A 21,148-nucleotide genomic window follows, 5' to 3' on the forward strand; every position below is an offset into this window, starting at 1 on the left:
CCCATCAGTTGCTAAGATACGAGGTTTTGTTTGGTTTTCTCGGGCTCTGTTTATCGCACAGTTTCACATTTTTGTACTTTGAATAGCGAAAGTACGACTTATTCGTTATTTTTTTTATTTTTGAAAGCAGTTAACTTCATGCAGATGTGTGGTTTGTGGTTTTATTTCCAGCAGGAGAACAACAAACAAACAACAGTTCCCGTTAGCCATCTGGCTAACCGGGACTTAGCAGCGTGTTTCCGGAAGGGCGGTGTTACAGGCCTGATCTAAATACTTAAACGTTAGCTTCTGACTACAGATCTCATAATATCTGCAAAATGAGCTCCTCCAACAACAAGACCATCGCTGTGATCGGCAGGTGAGCAAAGAAAATGCTGTCATTCCAAATGTCGGCTGTCGTGGTTCGTGTTTGCTGTGTCAACAATCCGAGCTACTGCCGTGAAATTTAATGTGAATGAGTTTATTGGTCCCCGCGACCCGGAAACGGATTAGAAGATGAACGAATGAATGAATGAATGAATGAACGTATAGTTTACTGGTGCAAGAGGAAAGTTTGCTTTAATGTCACTAAGTCTTAATGCACCAGTTAATGATAGTGTAGTTGCTGCATTGCATAGATTCATGTACTGGGAAATCTCTTTCCCATCTTCTTTACTTTATATCGACATTTTGCAGACATTAACAACTTTATGGTCATTGCGTTGTGTGGACAGCTCTTCCTGTTATTCTGTCCACCTTGTTCAAATCGATGCATGCAGTCTAAACAATACAGTCATTTATTTTCAATGCAAAAGCATTTCTACAGCTCCACAAACTGCAGCCTCCAAAATTACATCCTCAACACAGAGCAACGGTGGATTCATTGCAGGACTGTTGTAGACTGCATTAGTTTTAGTTTTGTGGATCTAATAAAGTGTATAAAGGCAACATGACTCAGCCATGTAGTTGTTTTGCGGCCCTATTCATTATTAGGCTTATAGTTTAACCTGCTCTCTGTACCCTGCTCACTATTTCTACACACTCAGCTAAACTTTGCCATCCTGTGATGTGACCTCTTGAAAACCTGAACAAATAAATACTAAACATCACAGTCACATGTTTGGTCCTACTGCCACAAGTCCACTAGCTTTTATTATAATTCAATGTGAAGGATAGAGAGGTGCATAAGCATGAAAGAATCTGTGCATGCAAAGAAAATCTGTGAAATTGTGGTTAATGTGAAAAAAAAAAAAAAAACATGACAGGAAGAAGGAAAAAGACATATCAGCAGGTTTGAGCAGTGAGCAGGAAGAATGGACTTCACTGACAACAGTTTTATCCCAGTTTAAGTGTCAGTTTCAAGGAAACTGAACAAATACAAGATCTATGGTCTTTACTGTGTTGCTGAAATAGTTACGGACATGTTTTACTGTGAGGTAAATGTTTAAAAATGTCTGTGTGCCTTTCAGTGGTCTGATTGGTCACTCCTGGGCTATGGTGTTTGCCAGTGGAGGCTACAGTGTGAAGATCTATGACAACCAGCCAGGACGGGCTGCTAAGGCCATCACAGAGATCAGGTCAGTCCTGCAGTCTTTGTCCAACGTAAACCATCACATAGTGTAGTCCTAATTAAGGTAATATTCAACTCACCTCTAAAAGTCATCTTTTGGTTTCAAGAAACTTAAAATATCAGAATATGATAGAAGCTACAGCTGATTACAGACACATGTACAAACATGAGGTCACATTCAGCCAAATGTTAATTTACTCCTAACACAAGCAAACTAGATTATCATGGACTTTTAGCCAACTGGGGGGGTCTTCTTTTTTCCCTAGTAGGATTTCTGTGGTTGCAACCCAACTCAACTCATAACTTCCTTTTAAAAAGTCAGAGGCTTCAGCAACAACATCACTGCTCTGGAGTCAAGTCATTATGGCTGCAGAACATGAAGGGAACAACAATTTAAAACATGTACACTATCTCTAACGTACTCATGAATCAGGGGGGGCCTTATCCAAAATCAAATCTGTTCTTCCTTATAACATTTACAGAGAAGGCACACAGATGATGCATGATCAGCGGCTTCCTCTCACTGCAGGAACACCCAAACAAACGTGCTCGGGCTTAAAAACTGTTTCACAGCCCAGTCATTGCTGGTTAAACATTACTGCGGAATGACAAAGGACTTTTTGTGAACACACTGGAGTCTTGCTTTGAAAAATAATGTCAAACTAATTATCCTTCTAATTTTTAACAGAAACATATCTAATTCATAATTTCATATTTACAAATAGCCAGTGTGATGCTTCTCTTTGACTGGTCAGGCGCTGTTGCAGTGGATTGGCCACGCGGACAGTAGAGGGAGTCGTTGTCTAAGACTTTGCCCCTCCTTTCCTGACAATCATATGTCCAGTGGAGAGGAGGAGGCAGTTTGTCATTGTGATTTGTTGTATGGAAATCCCATTATTTTGATAATTAAATTCAAGTGTCTTGCAGACTTTGATGTAATACCTACTAGATAACTTAATATTCTCGATATGAGTCCTTAAGACTCAAAATGATCACATCACCTGTGAGACAAAGGGATGAGTTTGTACTCAGAGAAAGTGAGCAGTGTCTCTGTTGGCTTCAGGAAGCAGATGGAGGGGCTGGAGAGTGCCCACATGCTCAGAGGAGAGCTGAGCGCCATGGAACAGCTCGCCCTGCTCAGCAGCTACGATGACCTGGCTGAGGCACTGGAGGGAGCCTTCTTCATCCAGGTAACACACCGGACTCCTCCCATCTTTGCTGATTTAATGTCATTGTTTGTACCTAACACACTTCACGTGTGCATTTTCTAGTAGCTAGTAGCTTTACTATTAATTCCCACATGATGAGCATTAAGTCATGCATAATGAAAAAAACTTTGGTAATATGTGGGCATGGCATTTTTAAAGCTACACTGATTCTTTTCACGGGGGTACAGGGTCTTTTTTGTTATATGTGGCACACACACATGAGTGTGGACACCTTGGTTAAAGGTGTTACTGAGCTCAGGAAAGGCTGCTGTGGATCTGGTCTACTTTCAGTAATCAACTTGTGCTGTCTAAATAAAGACAATATATGTAAGCCTACGTTTTCTTTTCCTTTGACTATATTTAGAAATACCTATTGTGTGTCAGCAGCAAGACATTTTTGTAAGGGTAAAATGTGTCACAACACATTGCGGTCCGGTAAAAAATCACACGATTTTATGTTTATATCAGTGAATGTGATTTGCAAAACCAACCAATTCAACTGAACCCTTCACTCATAATTTCATTATCTGCCAAAATAATCGAAATTTTTGAAATTATAACTCATAGTATTGAAATAAACGTCTCTAGGGTTGATGAGTGTAACCTAAACTTGTTTTTTTAAGACCACGTTGTTCATCAGATGCACCTTTTCACCCATTCACTAAAAAGAATCTAGGTTAATTTCATCAGCGCTTTGTGGAAGTTAGTCACGTTTCACAAGTCATTTTCCAAGCTGTCTCTTCTTTGCACTAGCTAACAAAAGCTTCCTTTGACAAAAGGCTCAGGAGAGTGTCATATGCTGCCCTGCTGTTGAAATCATCCACTACATTTCAATGCAGAATCATGCTGGTGACACAGAAACACAGAGAACACTTTTTTTTTTTTTTATAACACAGCCACTAAATCTAAACCAAGAAAGGAATCTTCTGTTAAAGTCCCCCTGACATGAAAGCAGGCAATGGTGCTCTTCATCTCAGGGCTGAAATAAATCAATATCTTGTACTGGATCCAACAGTTGATTAATTAAGAGAGTGAAAAAGGATGTAAATTATTAATTATCTCAATAACGTGACACTGTGATGGACTGACGGATTGACATTATAATTAGTCACAGTTTCTCTGGAGGAAGGCCAGCGCAGGCTCGACGCAGAACAGATCAGAACATCATAAAGTAGGAGACGTTAATCACATGGTCATACTTGGTCCAGACCAAAACTACAGCAATTAGCTACTGAGCAAATTACAATACAAAAACATTTAAGTATACGCCGAGTTTTTGAAATGATTTATGACAGAGAAAATCGATAGAAATAAATAATACATTTCAGGAATGCATTTTTTTTATGTTGGAATAAAGATTTGACTTTTTTGGAGCAAAGCCGTTATTGTTCTGACACTGTTGACAGCGGTGCATCATATTATTTTCTCTTTGTTCACTCTTCAGGTATGCTGCCTGCTCAGCCAGTTAATGCAGTTTTTTACATTTGGTGAATTCCATTCAAAGAGCACATAACCTCTGTTCTAGTTCTCGACAGCCATAAAAAAGGCTGTGGTGTCAAAGCTAAAAACTCAAGCTGGTTTCATCCAGTCTTAAAACAGCATCTGCGAAGTGATTTAATGCTTAATTTTATTCTCTCGGGGAGAACAGAAAAGGGTAAATGCGGCATTACATTTGGGGATAGAAGTCTCAGAAAATTTGGTGGTTTGGTTAGTTTTCTTAACAAAGAAAGAAAAATTTGCTTATTAATAGTTGTACGTCATAACTGTAACCAGGTTGACAACTAAGTACAAGGTCAAAGGGTTAGGGTTAGGGCCACCCAGCTACAGGGAACCACAGGGAATAGAGATACACTTTCAGTTTTTGTTGTGATAAATATAATGACATTCTTCGATGATGCCCTACTAAGACTTAAATACTTGAAAAGCAGTTTTGTGTGAGATAATTAAATGTTTTCGAGTAGAGTGGGAGCAGGAACATGTTACAAATGGTGTGCGGAATGTGTTTTCCAGGAGTGTGTGTTTGAGCAGCTCGAGGTCAAGCAGAACATATTCCAGGACATAGAGCGTCTTGTGGGAGAAGACGTCATCCTGAGTAGCTCCACCTCCTGCCTGGTGCCCAGCAGCGTCTTCTCCAAAGTCCAGAACCAAAGACGCTGCCTCATCTCACATCCGGTGAGAGCACGCTACACGCTACAGTTCTGCTACTAGCAGGCAGACAAAAGCTTTAGGAACTACAAACTACAGGTCCTCCCATCTTTGGCATGCATGACTGTTACACCTTCACTTCAAGTGCATTTGGACTGTAGACTCTACAAGTCCAATGCATCCAATAGTCCAATAAATCCAATATATATGTTAGACCGGGAGAGAGTAATATTTGAATGATGACATTGTTTGTTTGTTTTTTAAGCTTATGCCAATTATGGATAGCCAAAGGTGACCAACTTCTTTTGTAATATTCTAACAGCTGACTAGCTCTCAGACACGAACAACCACTCACACTCACACTCAGACCTACAGACAATTTACAGTCACCAACCCAAACATGATGTCTTTGGACGGTGGGAGGAAACCCATGCAGGCACGGAGAGAACATGGAAACTCCGCACAAAACACCAGCCGACCCCCACCACAATTAAGAACAGGATTAATACAGAGGTTAGCTACTAATACTAATATTTCCAAATTCTTCAGTTGTTTTTGAGTAGTGAAAAATGTATTGATGATGCTCCACATAGTATCTAAGGATATGATCACATAAAACATGAAGACATGTCACCTCAGCGTTTCCCACAGAATCAGATTCAGCTTGTGGCAGGACTTGTTGGGAGGCAGGAGTCAACAAACAAGTGAAGAGACAAACTCTGGAGGTGAAAACTAATTAACTTTTGATGGTTTACCAGTGAGATTTGTCCTGGAGACAACCAATGGACTGCATTTAAAGTCGTTAAAAAGAAAGCTGAGGATCAGCATGTGCTGGTCTGCGTTGTTATTGCGGAAGGTGCTGCGAGTAAATCAGTGGATGGAAACGCTGGATTTACCATGATGATATGATGTGTGAGTGTCCGGCTCTTTTCCAGGTAAATCCACCCTACCATGTCAAACTGGTGGAGCTGGTACCTCACCCGGAGACAACAGACAGCGTTATGGATGCCGCACATGCTGTAATGACCAAGGTACCAAACCTCAGATTACTATGCTGGGATTTTATGACAGAATATGGAGAGACAACTTGATAAGGAAAAAAATCTGCAATGTGATTAAAAAAAAATAAAAAAAAGCAGTCTGGTATGTTGTTGATCAAGATCTTATCTTTCAAGTCTTTTCACAGTGTCGGTACAGGTTTTATTATCAAAGTCTTAATCCAGTCGCAGGTCTGTGGGATGTCCGTGTCACTACTACCTGCTACAGGGACGCAAAGAATAAAGACACGTAGCTCATAGGATTAGTGTCAAACCCGAAAAGGCTTCTACAAAATGAATGTCATAACATTGTGATCATGAAAGGAGATCTGAAGCAATGAATTGTTGTTTGGTCTACCCAGAGAGCTCTTAGTTGCAATGAAAATGAAAATGAAATAAAAATGAATGATTACATTTTCATTTCCAAATTCTTCAACCCTTCTCCTTTAGCTCTTTTGATTAAACCGATAGCTGATATCTGATCATCTATAATAAAATATTTAAATAGGCTCTTATTATGAATTCTCACCATTAAACATGTAGAAATGTAATTAACTGCATTTACTGGAAAACACGCTGTACTAACACGTCATATCTTTCAGGTTTAATTTAATCAAGTGAATTTGAAACATTACGCAGTTAGTTTGTTTTGTTTTTTTTGTACAATATGAAACAAAATGCTGACCGAGCTCGTTGCTCAGTAAAAAATGTATCAAACAAGTATCACAGTTCGTGGCACTTTTCACTGCATCTTCATTCTTGTTATTCTCCCTTCAAATAAAAGCAGCTTTGAAATAAACTAGTACTGACACAGCTGCAAGAAAATGCTTGAATATGAAAAACAACCGAATATTTAAGTAAACTAGACCAGACTAAATGTCAATCACAACAGAGGGTTGGTAAATAATGGAACCACTTATTTTTAAATGTCCAGAATCAAACATATTATGTTTTCTGAGCTGTTCTTCTGTTGCTCTTGGTGTGACTGGTTTCTCTGGATTCAGGTTGGCCAAGTACCAGTCCGCCTGAAGAAAGAAATCAACGGCTTTGCCCTCAACAGAGTCCAGGCCGCCATCATCGCCGAGTCCTGGAGGCTGGTCGAGGTCAGTGCCCGTTTTTCTTCTGACGCTATTGTGAATAAAGTCTTTGTTTGTGACAGCGGTCACCAACTTATGTAAGACACCTAGAACCTCTGAGGTACTAAATCTGAAATTCAAACCAAGGCATTGTGGGTTGTCACACAACGTTGTTGGGGTTAAATCCTGATCCTGGTCCTCGAGCCGGACACTAACATGTTTGTGCTTTAGTTCTGGACAGTCTCAATGAGACTTTGTGTATCTAAGTAGAGGAGATTTTCTAACAGAGGAAGAGGAAGCTCCTTTTTAGTTATTGTAATCTCTGTGTTCTCCGGAGAGTAAATGAGCTTTAGCCTCTGATGACAGGCACCATTATATGACCACTCAGTCAGGGCGATGTGCATGATGTTACCTGAGCTGAACTCAACACTAAGAAGAACACAATAACCTCAAATGTTGAAGATATTGATGTGCAAGAGCGAAAAACTTTGGTGCTAAATATTTGATGATAATTTCTTTCTCTGCTTGCATTTCAAGTTTGGATTGATTAAATCAAACCACAATAAAATATCAAACGTGGAGAGGAAATGTGGGATAAAAGAAAAAGATGGTGTGGTGGCTTTTTTAGCTAATAGACTGAACGCAGTCACCGAATCAATAAAATAATCAGTGTGTTCTCCCAGAGGATGTCGTATAACAGCTGAAGTGGTACGGCCCGTGACTCTTGAACCCCCCTCGATGTGTGCAGTGGTAGCACCCCCGCCCATTTCAAATGCTTCGGTGGTTCTTCCTATCACACAAAACTCTTTTGTGCCAACTGTTGATTAGATTCCAAAAAAAATCAGAGCTGTGATGAATTATCTCTGCTCGTGGTGGGGATGAATTCCAACTGTGTGTCAGCACAAAGCCCCAACTCTCATTCCACAGACCATAATAATCCAAACGAAGGACTTGGATCAGCCTCTCTTCAACTCTTTGTTCCCTCAAAACAAAAATCAGCTCATTCAGCTCATCATGTTCTCATTAGTGACATTACTGTAACCCTAAATTACACCTTATTATATAGACAATGACTGACTCCTCACACCTATACACACAAACACACACCACAGGTAGCGACTTAAATACTTTCAAATGATATACAGTAACAAAGATATTTGGAAAACGGTGGTTTGATTCTCAGCATGATAGTGCCAGTGAATGAAACTGGCCCTGTCAGAAAGTATTTTTACTTCTCTGTGATTGATATTCTATTTCTAAAATTTGATATGTAATGAAAAAGTTCCCTCCTGTCTGGCATCTAAAGTTGACTAACAGCTACACTCACAAAAGTAAAAATTATTACACCCTTTTATAGAAATGCATTTAATTCAATGCAATTCAAGATATTTTATGTTATTTTATTTTTTTATTTGTATGGAACAGATTTATAATGAGTTTGTTCAAACATACAGAGAAGAATCAGGGTTAAAATAAAATTACAGCAATAAATAAGACAAAAAAAAATTATAAAATGACAAATGCATAAATGATAAATGTGTTCCTCAGAAATATAAACATAGAAATCTGCTCACCGAAAAAATGGAAAATCACATTTTACTGAGATTGTCTAACAACTTTTTCTGGCATAGAAACACTAGAAAGTGAGCAACAGGACTTTATGCTTGAAGGATTTGTTCCAATTGTGTACAGTGTAACGACATAAATGCGTAACGTCTGCTATGCACAGAAACTGTACATGACTGCGCTTGTTTCCTGTAATTCTGACAGTATTTCCCATCAGACTCTCCCACTTTATTCCATTCATACAATGAAAATAATCACCTGAGGAATATTGCAACATTCCAAATGAGGTGTGCACCAACAGCTCAATTTCTTTCTTTCAGATTTTTCAGTCCCCGTCTATACATACGCTGTCTTGGTGTAATCTGGAGCACTAAACTCAGCTGACGGCCCCGTCGTTTTGTGTGTTTCACAAAAATGAATTTTATTTTAAAGCTTAAAACATGAACATGGGGAGTTCTCCATGTTGTAGAGAAATTACAGGTATTCCAATCTTCCTCATCTATTCTGCCATGTCAGATGAAGTCTGTCCTTGCAGGGTTAATGTTTTCAGACCACTTGGTCCAAAGCCAGAAAAAATCCATAATATATGTATTTCACATGGTGTTTATACCCATTCATTACTCATGGACGGCTCTGAATTTAGCCACTTTATTTGTAAGATTTGCGTTGCTAACTGTTTCCTCACCACTCTAGAAGAAGCACCAATGTCAACGTCTTAATCACTTTCCTTCTCCTGACGTTGCTTCATACAGCTGTCTGGTCACTTCCGATGTTGACTCGCTGTAGCTTTCAATCTGCAATGAATACGTAATATTACTTGTGTTATAAGTTTTGGTCTTGTGAACACAACAATGGCTGAAGCTTTTTTCCAGCAAGAAAACACATTCAACAGTAGAGAAAACGTAGAAATAGATTTAACTTTCGAATTTGGTTTTCAAAAGTAGCAGCTGAATTTGAAAATCTGAAATTGCATTTAGTCTCATTTGTTGTTATGTGTTGTATCTTGTTGTTTCTACTGTCGCTTTTTCTTTCATGGAAGTGAAACAGGAATGTGACACTGAAATTAGACTTTTGCTGCTTGTGTTTCTGAGACATCTATGCGTAGAGAGAGACAGACATTATGGGAAGAAGGCATGTTGCAGCACACATGTAACAACGGGGTCACAGTTTGGATTTCTAAAGGTTTTCTGGAATGTGTTGTGCCACAGTTGGCTGTGGATTCTGTGCTTCAAGGGGGAAGCTCTTGGTTCACTGATGAGCCAAGTAGTCCTGAAGTCCAGTGAAAGCACTAGTTAGTTCAGCCGAAGCGGAACCAGTAACAGACATCAGCGGTAACTTATCACCGGCTTTCTGAGAATTGAAGTGCACTTCAAGGGAACGCATTCATCTCTGACTGTGTTGTGCCTCTGGCACAGCATCCCTGTATCCACCGTGCAAAATTAGTGTCTTCAGGCAGGCCAGTGGAAGCTCGGACTCATGCCTACATGACATTCCCGATTGGGCATGGATCACTCACGTGTGAAGCTCCTGTTAAAGTGTTATTACCCGGAGGGCACCCTTAGATCCTAACTGACAAAAATGTCACATTACTGTTAAAGCATCTGACTTTGCTGTGGGTAAAGCATGACAGAGCCTCCTGATCACGTCAGACTGTGGAATTAAAAATAAAAAATGATCAACAGAATCACTCCTGAATGCAATTGGCCTCTTAAAGTTTCGATATTTTAGCACCCAGATATTTGTTTTCAAATCAACACAAATACATACGTTAATAAATCCTAACTTATTATTCTGTCATATTTTTTCCCTCTGGTCCAGTTTTTACATTTAGATTTAAAGTATCTCATCTCCATGATGGTGCATGATGAAATGTGCCTGGTTGACGATGAAAACTTTATTTGAGAAGTTATTAGGAATCAGCTTTTAAGATACAAAATTTTTTTGTCATCTCATAGTAAGTAATGTCGTAAATACATTGTTCAGGTATTTCACATCAGAATCTTTTCATGTGCATTCTGGCGCCTTGACCTTGAGCTGTGTATGTACATTTTTACTACACATCCTTTAAAATCAGCATAAATCGTATCCTCCGCCTGTAGAATAAGTCGACACACATTTGTACAACCTTTATGAGGAACGTCAAGAAAGTTTTCACTTAAAAATTTAACAACTGAATCCTCCCAACCAGAGAAGTCTTTTTCTCTCTGGTTATTGTTTAGTTATCTCAGAAAATTTCCAGGAGCATCTTCCCAACTTCAAAACAGATGGGAGCTTAAAGAGACAGAAAGGATCATTTAAACAAAGCTGGTCAACAGGTAAATCCTGATCATCCGTCAGTGTTTAATATGAATGTATGCACGGGGCGGGGTCTAATTAAGTCTTGTTAGCTAATTAAGTCAACATCCTTGTTTTTAGGAGGCTACTCTTAACTATCAGCGATTTCTACTCGAGACCCGTCAGGAGAGACACGTGGGTGTTTGTTTCAAGGAGCAGGTGAACTGGACCAACCAGTTGACCTGAGCCTCACCTAGCTGAAGTGACTAAAGTTATTAAGGTTACGAGATTGCGCAGGATCAAACACAAGATATGTGGGATCAACAAGAAGCTGTTGTCTCGCACAGTTTAAAGTTGCTATTGGGCATGAATTTACTTTTTGAATATGCGGGTCTTTGATCCAGAGCTGCCTGTCTTAGGCACATATTGTCTACGTCTCTCATGGATGTGTGTATATGAAATTATTCAACTTTCAAATTAAATAATTTCATATTTTTTACCTGCTTTAAAAAGTAGAAAGCACCTGATGAAACATAACGATCCATTTCCAGTCTTCCCTGTTTATGCAGCATAGAGCCTGTTGACTTAAGGAAGCAACACATCACCGCAAACACAATCTGTCAAACTAGAAACTCTGTTCATGCATCTGTATCATTTGAAGAACTGTGTGAAACTGCTGCTGCTGCGATGTCTTATCTGCACAGCTCTGTATCAAGTGAAAATGGTGGTGGCGGTTGTGTCACATGCGTTCAAGTGAATTGTTGTTTGTGATCAGGCACAACGGTGAAAAGACATGGAAACGCACTGGGATGCTACATTAGATGGAAATCAGGTCAGCGTAAATATTTTGTTCTTAAGAAGTGTTTGGAAAAGCTCACTATTCTAACATCAGCTTTGTGACATAAAAACATAAAAATCAGCAACAAGCCCAAACATGCTGCTGGACTCATGAGTCAGAATCAGAAAAACTATCTTCATGGTTAATTATCATGTCACAGAGCTTCATTCATCATAAATACAATGGAAATAAAAAGAATAATATATAACACTGCATCCTGAAAATATGGTAAATGTACTGCATCATTAATCAGCAACATATACATAGCTACTGTTGACGTGACATTAAAAACGGTTCAGGGATCAAACACTGAACGGGCTGTGGGCAGGAATGATTTCCTGAACCGCTCAGAGGTGCAACAGTGTGGAACGAGTGCTTCGGTATCTCCAGAGACAGGAAGAACAAGGAGTCCTGCAGGAAGTGGTCCGGACCACAGAGGCCACTTAGCTGCTAAGAACTGCTGCAGCAAATAGTGATTTCAGTCAGCTATCAGAAATGTAGTGACAAATAGAGAACTTTTTCCAGCTTTGTAGTTTTCTCCTCCAGTGACTGAGTGACTTTCTGTTCCAGCCTTGAACTGACGTGGACTTCAAAATATCAATGAGGACTTCACATTTGGCACTGAGCATCAACACTCATGGTCTCAGTGGCCTTGTGATCTGTGTTACATAACAGAGAGCCTCCTTCAGCCCTCCGCACACACACCCGTACACCGAAAACGGTCGTTGAGCCGCGGCCAGCGTTGGAAAGCAGAGCGGCTGAGAAAGGAGCCTGTTGCCCCCCAGTGATTAGAGCGAAGAGAGGACCCCACCCACCGTCCCCCTTCGGTCAGATAACAGGCCTGTTGTTGGACGGGGGACCCACACAAAGACGACGCTGTCCCCCTCCTCCTGCTCACCCTGTGTCCGAGCTTTGATTTCCTGCACGGTCGGCCAACAGGTATCTCTAACCCAGAGATACCTGAACCCCTCCCTCTGTCTCTCCTCCCTGTGCTGCCCACATAATCTGAGGACACAGAATTGGATGATTAGGGAAACATTAGATGGTGGGAGTAGTCTGATGGCATCAAAGGGAGTTTGGCTGGTCCAAAAGCCCCAGGGGGGGGCTAGAAAAGCCTGACTTTGTTGAACTCCTGGGGAAATTATATTCTTATTTCCTTTCATACAAAACAGGGGCTATGTTTGTTTGTGTGGCATCAGCAGCAGCAAGTGTCAGTGGAAAACACTGATAGGTGACTGAGATTTGGCCTGTCAGCTGTTTAACCTCCACAGATTCAGAAAATATTTGTCTTTGAAGCTGCTTCGTGGGGGTCTGGTCATACATTTACTGACCGATTTGTCCTCTGAGTGAGGAGCACAATCATGTCAATGAACGAGCTAAACTCCCGTTTTCTCTCTCTCTCTCTCTCTGACTTTATCAGGACGGGATTATCTCAGTCAAGGACATCGACCTGGTGATGTCAGAGGGGCTAGGAATGCGTTATGCCTTCATCGGTCCCATGGAAACGATGCACCTCAACGCGCCTGAAGGTAACATTCCTGCACAGAAATGGACGGACTGACTGTTCTGATTATTAGCTGTGAGTGACCTGGAATAGAATTTGAATTTGAGAGTGGTTAGCGCCTCACAGTTCCCGGATTTGAACCTCAGGCCTGGTGTTTTGGTGTTTCTTGGTTTTTGTGTGCTGTTGGGTTGCAAAGGAGACACTTTTTTCTGTCCAGTCTTTGTCACTTCTGATTAAAAGTGTGGAATAGGCCACACAGTGTCATGTGCAAACCGGTACAACTCCTAATTTCTTTGCATTAAGCTTTTCTAAGAAGCCTTCTGGTCCTACGTTACACAAAAACTGCATCGTCCACATGCCTCAACCCAACATACATGTACTGTACCAAACTGTGGCGCTCCTGTGTGTCAGAGACAGAAACCTCAGGGAGATGGAGAATATCAACGGGGAGTGTGAAACCCAGAGAGCAGCCCTGACTGTGTACACACAGAGAAAAGTCGAACAAAGCAGCCTTTTGATGGGGAGCCATGAATGCACTCCCTCACACCAGTAATCCAAAACTCACAGTCGATGTCGCGGCCCTCACAACAGCTGCCAGCTCTACCTGTAGTTACGGCGCTGAAGCTTTCTCCTGATTTTTTTTTTTTTTCTCCTCTGCTCAGGAAACAGCAGCATGATCATGTTCTCTAAAAGCTGAGTCCTGTAGTGACTTCCCGTCCTCCCATCTTTCCAATCAGATACCGGAGCACTCAGGCTCTCTGTCTCTGTCTCTCTTCAGTGGCTTGTTTTTTGTAGGCCGTGTAGGGGACCATTATCCTTTTTAAAGGAATAATCCACTAAAAACTCCCCATCTGTAGTGGAGGAGGAGCTCCTTCCTCAATGTGAGAGGGGGGATTCACTGAACCTTTTGAGGATCCTGGAACAAAAAGAAAAACAAAATAAGATCGGCTCAACAGAATAGTCAACTATGGACGTTTTCTCTGTTCAAACAGCTGCTGTGTCTCGATTTAAAGGCTAAATCCTCTCAAAGGTTTCATATCCATCCCTTGCATCATCCTGGATAAAGAAGGAAGGATGGTTGGGTGTGACGTGACTTTCCAAAAGGGAGAAAATATGGAGGGCTCAGATAAAACAGCAGCCAAAGAAAAAGAGGAAATCCTCCGTCGACCAAAACAACTCATTTTGGTTCGGTCTTTGTACTCTGTTGAATATTCAGAGGCCCCAAATTGAAATACCACCAAGCTTTTTAATACCCCATTAAATCCACTGTGTCATACAGCACAACACAATCGGAAGATTTTGTTTTTCTGGAGCAAAGAAATGTTTTCCCCTCCCAGGTTTGAGTGGAGCTGTGGAGGGAAGTGAGTCTTTAAAGGTGTGAAAGGTCAACGGACGAAGCATTTTCAATTTGAGCCAGTTTGTAACTTTCCACTCATCGTGGAAACGTGAGAGAGTGGCAGAGAAAAGTGTGATATTGAGACTTGTATCTTCCTCCCACACAGCGTGAGTTTGGTTGAAGGTAGATGGTACTTATCACACTGCTGTGTCATATATACACCTAATGTGTCCCACTAATGTTCGTGGAATATTACAAGACTCACAAAACCGATTAAATGTCGAGCATCTGTGACATCGTTATAATGAATTTGGTCGAAAAGTGTCACATTTTTAAATCTCTGGTGTGAAACTTCAATTCATTGTGATAAAACTATTTTAACTACGGCGTTCATTAAAGAGCTGGTGAGAAGAAGGACGTGCTCGTCTCTTGTTGTTTTTTTTTTTTTTTTTTTACTACTTCTAAGATCTCGTCCTGACCTGCTGGCTTTCTTATCACAGGAATGTCAACAAACCATCCGAGAGTCCCTCTTTATGATACCGTTTGTCCGAATCATTCCTTTTAACGGGTACCCGTGTTGCATCATAGATCGTTTTCTGTGTGTTTTGTCTATTTGGTTCACTCATGTTTGTTGCGACACATCATCTAAAGCATCTTAGCAAATTTGTGGTAATGAAGTTAGCCGTCATGATTGTAGCTCAATATTCATGTCTTCAGTTCAGTGTAAAGAGAGTCACAGTTTACCACAGAGGTCACAGAGGTTTACCAAGGAGACGACAAAATGTGTTTACGGCCCTGTGTGTCAATCGTTGAACCGATTTCTGTCAGGAGGGGAGTTCAAAGCAGGAAAGGAACCGAAGTTCCATCTAAAATAAAACAGAAAAACAGAACGCAATTTATCTGGAGTCTCTTTCATACCACATTTCTGCCTTTGATCGCAAATATACAACACAATAAATACACAAAACAATAAATTAGCTTTGAACAGCCTTTTTTTTTTACTTCTACTTTTCAACAACTTTTCCGTTCTGCAGGATTTTTCTGCTTTTAGAACGAGCAGACTCCTCGGCCGCCCCTTGCAGCTGTGAGGCATCTATATGTTATGATATACATGTGAACCGTTCTCATTCCTGTCCTCCCACAGGTTTGGAAGACTATATGAAACGCTACGGCCAGGGCATAACAAAAGTCCTGACCTCCTTTGGGCCGGTGCCGGACTTCTTCGGTGACGGAGCCAAGAGCGTTACTAATGTGAGTGTGGTGGCAGCAGAAATAAACGTATAACCAGACTCACTTATCCAGGTCAACGTTTATTCCTCCACACTGATTCTCTCAGGTGGAGCAAGTGTTTCTTAATGGTGTCTTTAATTTTGCATGACTGAAAGTCAAGCGTTCCTTCTCACCCTGCAACCATAAAGCTGTCTGCCAAGAAGGCAGCGCCTGGTCACATGTTACCGAGTGTTAGGGTTGTTGGCTGAAGGTCATCATGTGAACAAACAATGGGCTTGACCAACAATAAGTTTAAGGTGAACCAGTTTGGAGGAGTCGGCGTCGAGAAAGTCACGAGCTTGTGGCTTCTTTGAATGTCACTGAACCTGTTGTTCTACTGCAGCGTTGTGATTCAGTTTCCAGTCTCAGTCAGGAGCTGAGCGCTCTGCCGAAGGTTCAGTGACGCTGATGCACGAACCTACAAAAGCATCCCACAACATTAACGCTCTATTCCACCCCACATCCCAGGCGACACTGAAGCGAGTCTGTAGTTACTTTAGACATATTTCAACCACAACTCGGAGTCGCACTGAAAAAGAAAGTTTGAAATCATCCAGTAAACTTCTCAAACCACCGCTAGAGCAAAGCACCTGCTGTCCATCAACAAGCAATCTATTCTTCACATCATTTAAAAATATTTAAGTTAAAGTAAAGAGCGGTCATTCATTCATTATCTGGTACTTCTAATTTTATCATTTTTAATATATTGTTGTGTGTAAACTGAGTTTTGTGCAGTTTTGTATTTTACTGCTGAATTTGATGAATGAATGAGCCCTCGACTCTTCACTCACATGTTTCCTGCTCTGATGTCCGCAGGAGATGTGTGAGCTGATTCCCAACGACCAGCAGCATCTGTCTGCCAGGAAGGAGCGGAGGGACCAGCTCCTGATGGGTCTTTCCAAGCTGAAGCAGGATCACTGAGCACCAGGACCGGACCTCAAGAAAACCAGCCAGAGGAGAAGTCTTCTCAACATGAGCTTATGTTTTCTGAAAGTGTCTCGTCTGCAGCTCAGCACTAAACAGCAAAATAATCTTCAATGAGATCCGGAAAGCAGAACTAATTTGACATGAATCCACAAAATATGTCCGAACACGTGATATACATGATAATAAGAATTATGTCTTTGGAAGTTACCAAAGATTCTTGAATGAATGCATTCATTTCAAATTTTTCCTTCACGGGAATAATAACAAAACTGGATTAAAAGCACTTCCTGCACAGAATACGGGAAGAATCATTTTTTCTATATTAACTACGTGAATAAAATGTTTTTATGACCACGTAATGTAATTAAAGGATGAAATTTCCTTAAATCTTTCTGGACTCAGTTTCCTCCGGCCAAACAAATCAATAATGTGCGTCACATTGACTGGTCACTGATAATCTCCGGAAACTCAGAGAACAATTAATGGAAACTTGAATCACGAGTGCGTCTGAGTGAGCACATTTAATTTCACAGCTACAGCAGGCCAGAGTGACCGCCACATGATCATGTTGTCTGTCCTACAACAAATAAACAAGCTACAGTGGAGCAAAATAACAGGCAGTAAAATCACATGCAATAAATATTGCATTAATTAAAAAATCTGCTCCTCCTGAAGAGAAGAGAAAGTTCAATACATTCATTAATACATTACTTCAGAACCCGGTTTCTGCTTATCTATAATAATGTTTTAATAATTTATATTTTTTGTCTTACTAAAACTTTAAAATGCTGAAGAGATGATCATAAAAAACTGGAAAACAAGAGAACATTTCTATTTGATATTTGTGATATTCTTCAGAGGCTGCTTAAAGACAACTATCACAGTGTAACTGTAAACTATTGGCCTGTCCTCCTCTAGAAGCAGCTCCGGTCCATTTCATCAGCGGATCAACATCACTGTCAGTTATGAAACCTGCCAATCACAGAGAGCCTCCACCCCTTTCTGGCCCCGCCCCGTGACGTAGAGCTCAGGTGCGCCTCTGACCAGACTTAAAAACTGTCAGGTCAAAGCAGCTGAAGCTGACCCGGTGGACGGAGGATAACAAGAGGAGGGATTATTTCTGTCTTCATGGGAAAATACTGATTTATTTTATTTTCTTTCTTCAAAAAGCTCCACACAGACAGGTGAGTCCACAGCGACAGGAAATACAGGATCTCCCAACATGTGGACACATGTCTTAGATAACACCCTCCTAAGGTAACTTTCATTACGTCCAAATTTTATTTCTTCCAGTCCAACAATTCAGAATAATTCGTGCCTTAGCTTTAGATTTTAGACACAAAAACTAAAATTTTCTTTTTGAGCTAACTCTTTGATCCAAATCTAAAAGCCCTGACTGCTTTTCAATGCATCACATGTTTCTATCAGTTAAAGTGTTTTTTATTTTAAACAAAATATAAAGAAGTTTTTTTTTTTTTTTTGTTTTCAGGAAAAATAAGGAGGGGGAAGGAATTCTTTTGGTGTCTTTGTTGTATTTCTCTCCACGTCAGTATGTAACACCTCACCCATGAAGCCACTGTCATGCTAATTACAGGTTATTTTAGTTACACAAGTCAGACAATAAGATGACGATGGTGACAGCAGAGGTGGTATTTCAGCCAGTCTCTGAATTTAAGGTTCCCAATTTGAAGGCCAGCAATGTGAAATGACATCAGGAGGACTCCGGGGGGGAGTTTGTTGCCTTTATCCCGGCCGCTGACCTCCTGCCGTTTTCCCATTCACTTCAGGTCGCCCCGGCCGCCATGAGTTGGGGGGCTCTCTACGCCCAGCTGGGCGGCGTCAACAAGCACTCCACCAGCCTGGGGAAGATCTGGCTCTCCGTCCTCTTCATCTTCCGCATCACCATCCTGGTGCTGGCGGCGGAGAGCGTCTGGGGCGACGAGCAGTCGGACTTCACCTGCAACACGCAGCAGCCCGGCTGCAAGAACGTGTGCTACGACCACTTCTTCCCGGTGTCGCACATCCGCCTGTGGTGCCTGCAGCTCATCTTCGTGTCCACGCCGGCGCTGCTCGTCGCCATGCACGTGGCCTACAGGAAGCGCGGGGACAAGAGGAGCATGATGGCGTCCGGCGGGGCCGAGAAGGTGTCGCACACCGACCTGGAGACGCTGAAGCGGCGGCGGCTGCCGATCACGGGCACGCTGTGGTGGACGTACACCTGCAGCCTGTTCTTCCGGCTCATCTTCGAGGGCGGCTTCATGTACGCGCTCTACTTCGTGTACGACGGCTTCCAGATGCCGCGGCTGGTGAAGTGCGAGCAGTGGCCGTGCCCCAACAAGGTGGACTGCTTCATCTCCAGGCCGACGGAGAAGACCATCTTCACCATCTTCATGGTGGCCTCGTCGGCCATCTGCATGGTGCTGAACGTGGCCGAGCTCGGCTACCTGCTGGGCAAGGCGCTGCTCCGGTGCGTGGCCCGGGCCAACAGGAGGAACCAGAACCAGAACCAGAACCAGCAGCAGCAGCAGCGGCGGCCGGGCCGGGACAGCAGCCATCTGCAGAACAAGAAGAACGAGATGCTGCTGGCCTCCTCCACGGACACGTCCAGCAACAAGACCGTGTGTTGAGGCTGCAGCAGGGACCCTGAAGTGACCCCAGCACAGATTCCCCCCCCCCTCTGCTGCCCCAAGCTGACGTTTTCCTCCGAGAATCTGAGGGTCAAAGGTCAGCTGTGGCCTTTGGTGGTGGCCAGGAGGCTGACTGAAGGAGGAAGGGGGTTAATTTATTAGCATCAGTTTGAAGTTTGGTTGGGTGGACGCTGACATCTGGTGGTGTAGGCAGCGAGCACCGACAACCTCCACAGTCTCACTGTTGGTGTTGGAGTAGAACAGAAAACTAACACGATGAATGGAAAAAGGTCCGAGTGCCTCCTGTGATTTTTTTTTTTTTTTTTTTTTGTGTGTGTGTTACTGTGTAGTTTGAGTATTTTTAAATGTCAGAATACGTTTGATACGCGCAGAGTTTTTAATAATCCTGTTGTTGAATCAAGTGACTGTAGTACAAAGTTAAAGTCTGAACATTGATGATTCTGTGTGTTCATAATTACTGAGGAATGTGTTGCACAAGATGAGATTATATTTAGAAAGTAACGTGCTGTAAAACTACCAAAAACACCCGGGGGGCTCAGGAGTCGATGCTCTTTTGTTATTCAACCTGAATGTCCTGTTGTGTTTTGTTTGTTTTTTTTACTTGAACTGAAAGTGTGACGTGTTTAGTTTTACGAAAAAAAAAAAACAACCCAAACACACAATGATTGCGTTGTGACAACACAAATATGTTCAGACTGCACAAGACTTGCGTAAATGTGAAATATTTGACACAGAGGTGATCTGGTTATCAAAGGAGGGAGGAAAAAGATTTCACACGACAGAAATATTAATTCAGATACACCGAAGGGGGTTAAAGCCTGCTTGAGTTTTTGGAAAGGATTCCCGATCGGTCAGGTTTCACAGCTAAATGAGTATTTTTGCACTCTGTGATTTAAGTTTTTGCCTCCAGGCGCCGTCATTTCCTGCCAAGTGTTTATTTCAAAAAGCAGGACCGTCCAGTCAAGCTGAAGAGGCGATCAGAAGCTGTCCTCAGATCCAGACCTGCTCCTGTGCTGTTTGGACTTGTTATTATTTTGTGTGTGTGTGTGTGTGTGTGTGTGTGTGTGTACTGACCCCAGCTGGTGACTATCAGTTTTCAGGATGAGCCTTATTTTAGTCAACACTATTCGTCGCTCCTCCTTTTAACTCCACGCTGTCTTTGTCCTCCATCCAGGAATATCTGAGGAGGATGAGACAGTTTTCATTTCTCTAAAAAAGACAAAGTCACCTGATGTGATCAGAAAATAGAAATCGAGTGATTAGAAGGGATGGAAGAATTTTGTGTGTGTGTAAGAGAGAGAAGCTGTACAATCCATTTAAAGTTTCAATTTCACAGATTTCAATCAGCTGATTCACTTTTTTTTTTTTTTTGAGGGCAAAAAATGTTTCACCAAAAATTTCACAATAAAAGACATCAGCACCCTGAAAGGTGATTTTAAAACTTTTTTTTTTTTTTTACCTTTTTAATGTTTTTTGCTTTGTCTCAGTTCAGCCCGTTCTGACCTTTGACCTGATGTGACATGGACTTTTATTTTTTTTAAGGGGCAAACCTGATCTCTGCAGGCCCAGCATGATGATGATGATGATGATGATGATATTTTAAACCAGTTTCTTCCAGTCTAAGTTTAGTTTCAGCTTTCTGCTCAAGAAGAGATTAAATATTTGTATTTGTGTTTTTTTTTATATCTGAGATGTTTTTAATACATTCGCACTTTTACACAGATGTAATTTTTTTTTTGCTGTTTGTCACTTTTTTTTTTTTTCACAAATA

At 41.5% G+C, this 21,148-nt stretch overlaps 2 protein-coding genes across 4 annotated transcripts; both read left to right on the top strand.

The window, feature by feature from the left end:
* Window positions 1–30: 30 nt before the first annotated feature.
* Window positions 31–16,757, top strand: cryl1 (crystallin, lambda 1). Its single transcript, XM_029529718.1, has 9 exons — window positions 31–358; window positions 1,449–1,556; window positions 2,613–2,739; window positions 4,768–4,929; window positions 5,838–5,933; window positions 6,944–7,042; window positions 13,114–13,222; window positions 15,678–15,784; window positions 16,619–16,757. The coding sequence occupies exons 1-9, from the start codon at window positions 318–320 to the stop codon at window positions 16,721–16,723; spliced, it is 954 nt and encodes a 317-aa protein (XP_029385578.1). The 5' UTR covers window positions 31–317; the 3' UTR covers window positions 16,724–16,757.
* A 964-nt stretch (window positions 16,758–17,721) lies between these two features.
* On the top strand, window positions 17,722–20,051 carry gjb8 (gap junction protein beta 8). 3 transcript variants are annotated; one of them, XM_029529721.1, is made up of 3 exons: window positions 17,722–17,760; window positions 17,900–17,913; window positions 18,517–20,051. In XM_029529721.1, the coding sequence occupies exon 3, from the start codon at window positions 18,532–18,534 to the stop codon at window positions 19,354–19,356; it is 825 nt and encodes a 274-aa protein (XP_029385581.1). In that variant the 5' UTR covers window positions 17,722–17,760; window positions 17,900–17,913; window positions 18,517–18,531; the 3' UTR covers window positions 19,357–20,051. The 3 variants fall into 3 exon arrangements, with proteins under 3 accessions (XP_029385581.1, XP_029385580.1, XP_029385579.1); XM_029529720.1 differs by having other exon boundaries at window positions 17,751–17,760; window positions 17,900–17,986; XM_029529719.1 differs by lacking the exon at window positions 17,722–17,760 and having other exon boundaries at window positions 17,785–17,913.
* The last annotated feature ends 1,097 nt before the right edge of the window (window positions 20,052–21,148 follow it).

The sequence above is a fragment of the Echeneis naucrates genome, chromosome 21, assembly GCF_900963305.1.
Source record: "Echeneis naucrates chromosome 21, fEcheNa1.1, whole genome shotgun sequence".
Taxonomy (NCBI): Eukaryota; Metazoa; Chordata; class Actinopteri; order Carangiformes; family Echeneidae; genus Echeneis; species Echeneis naucrates.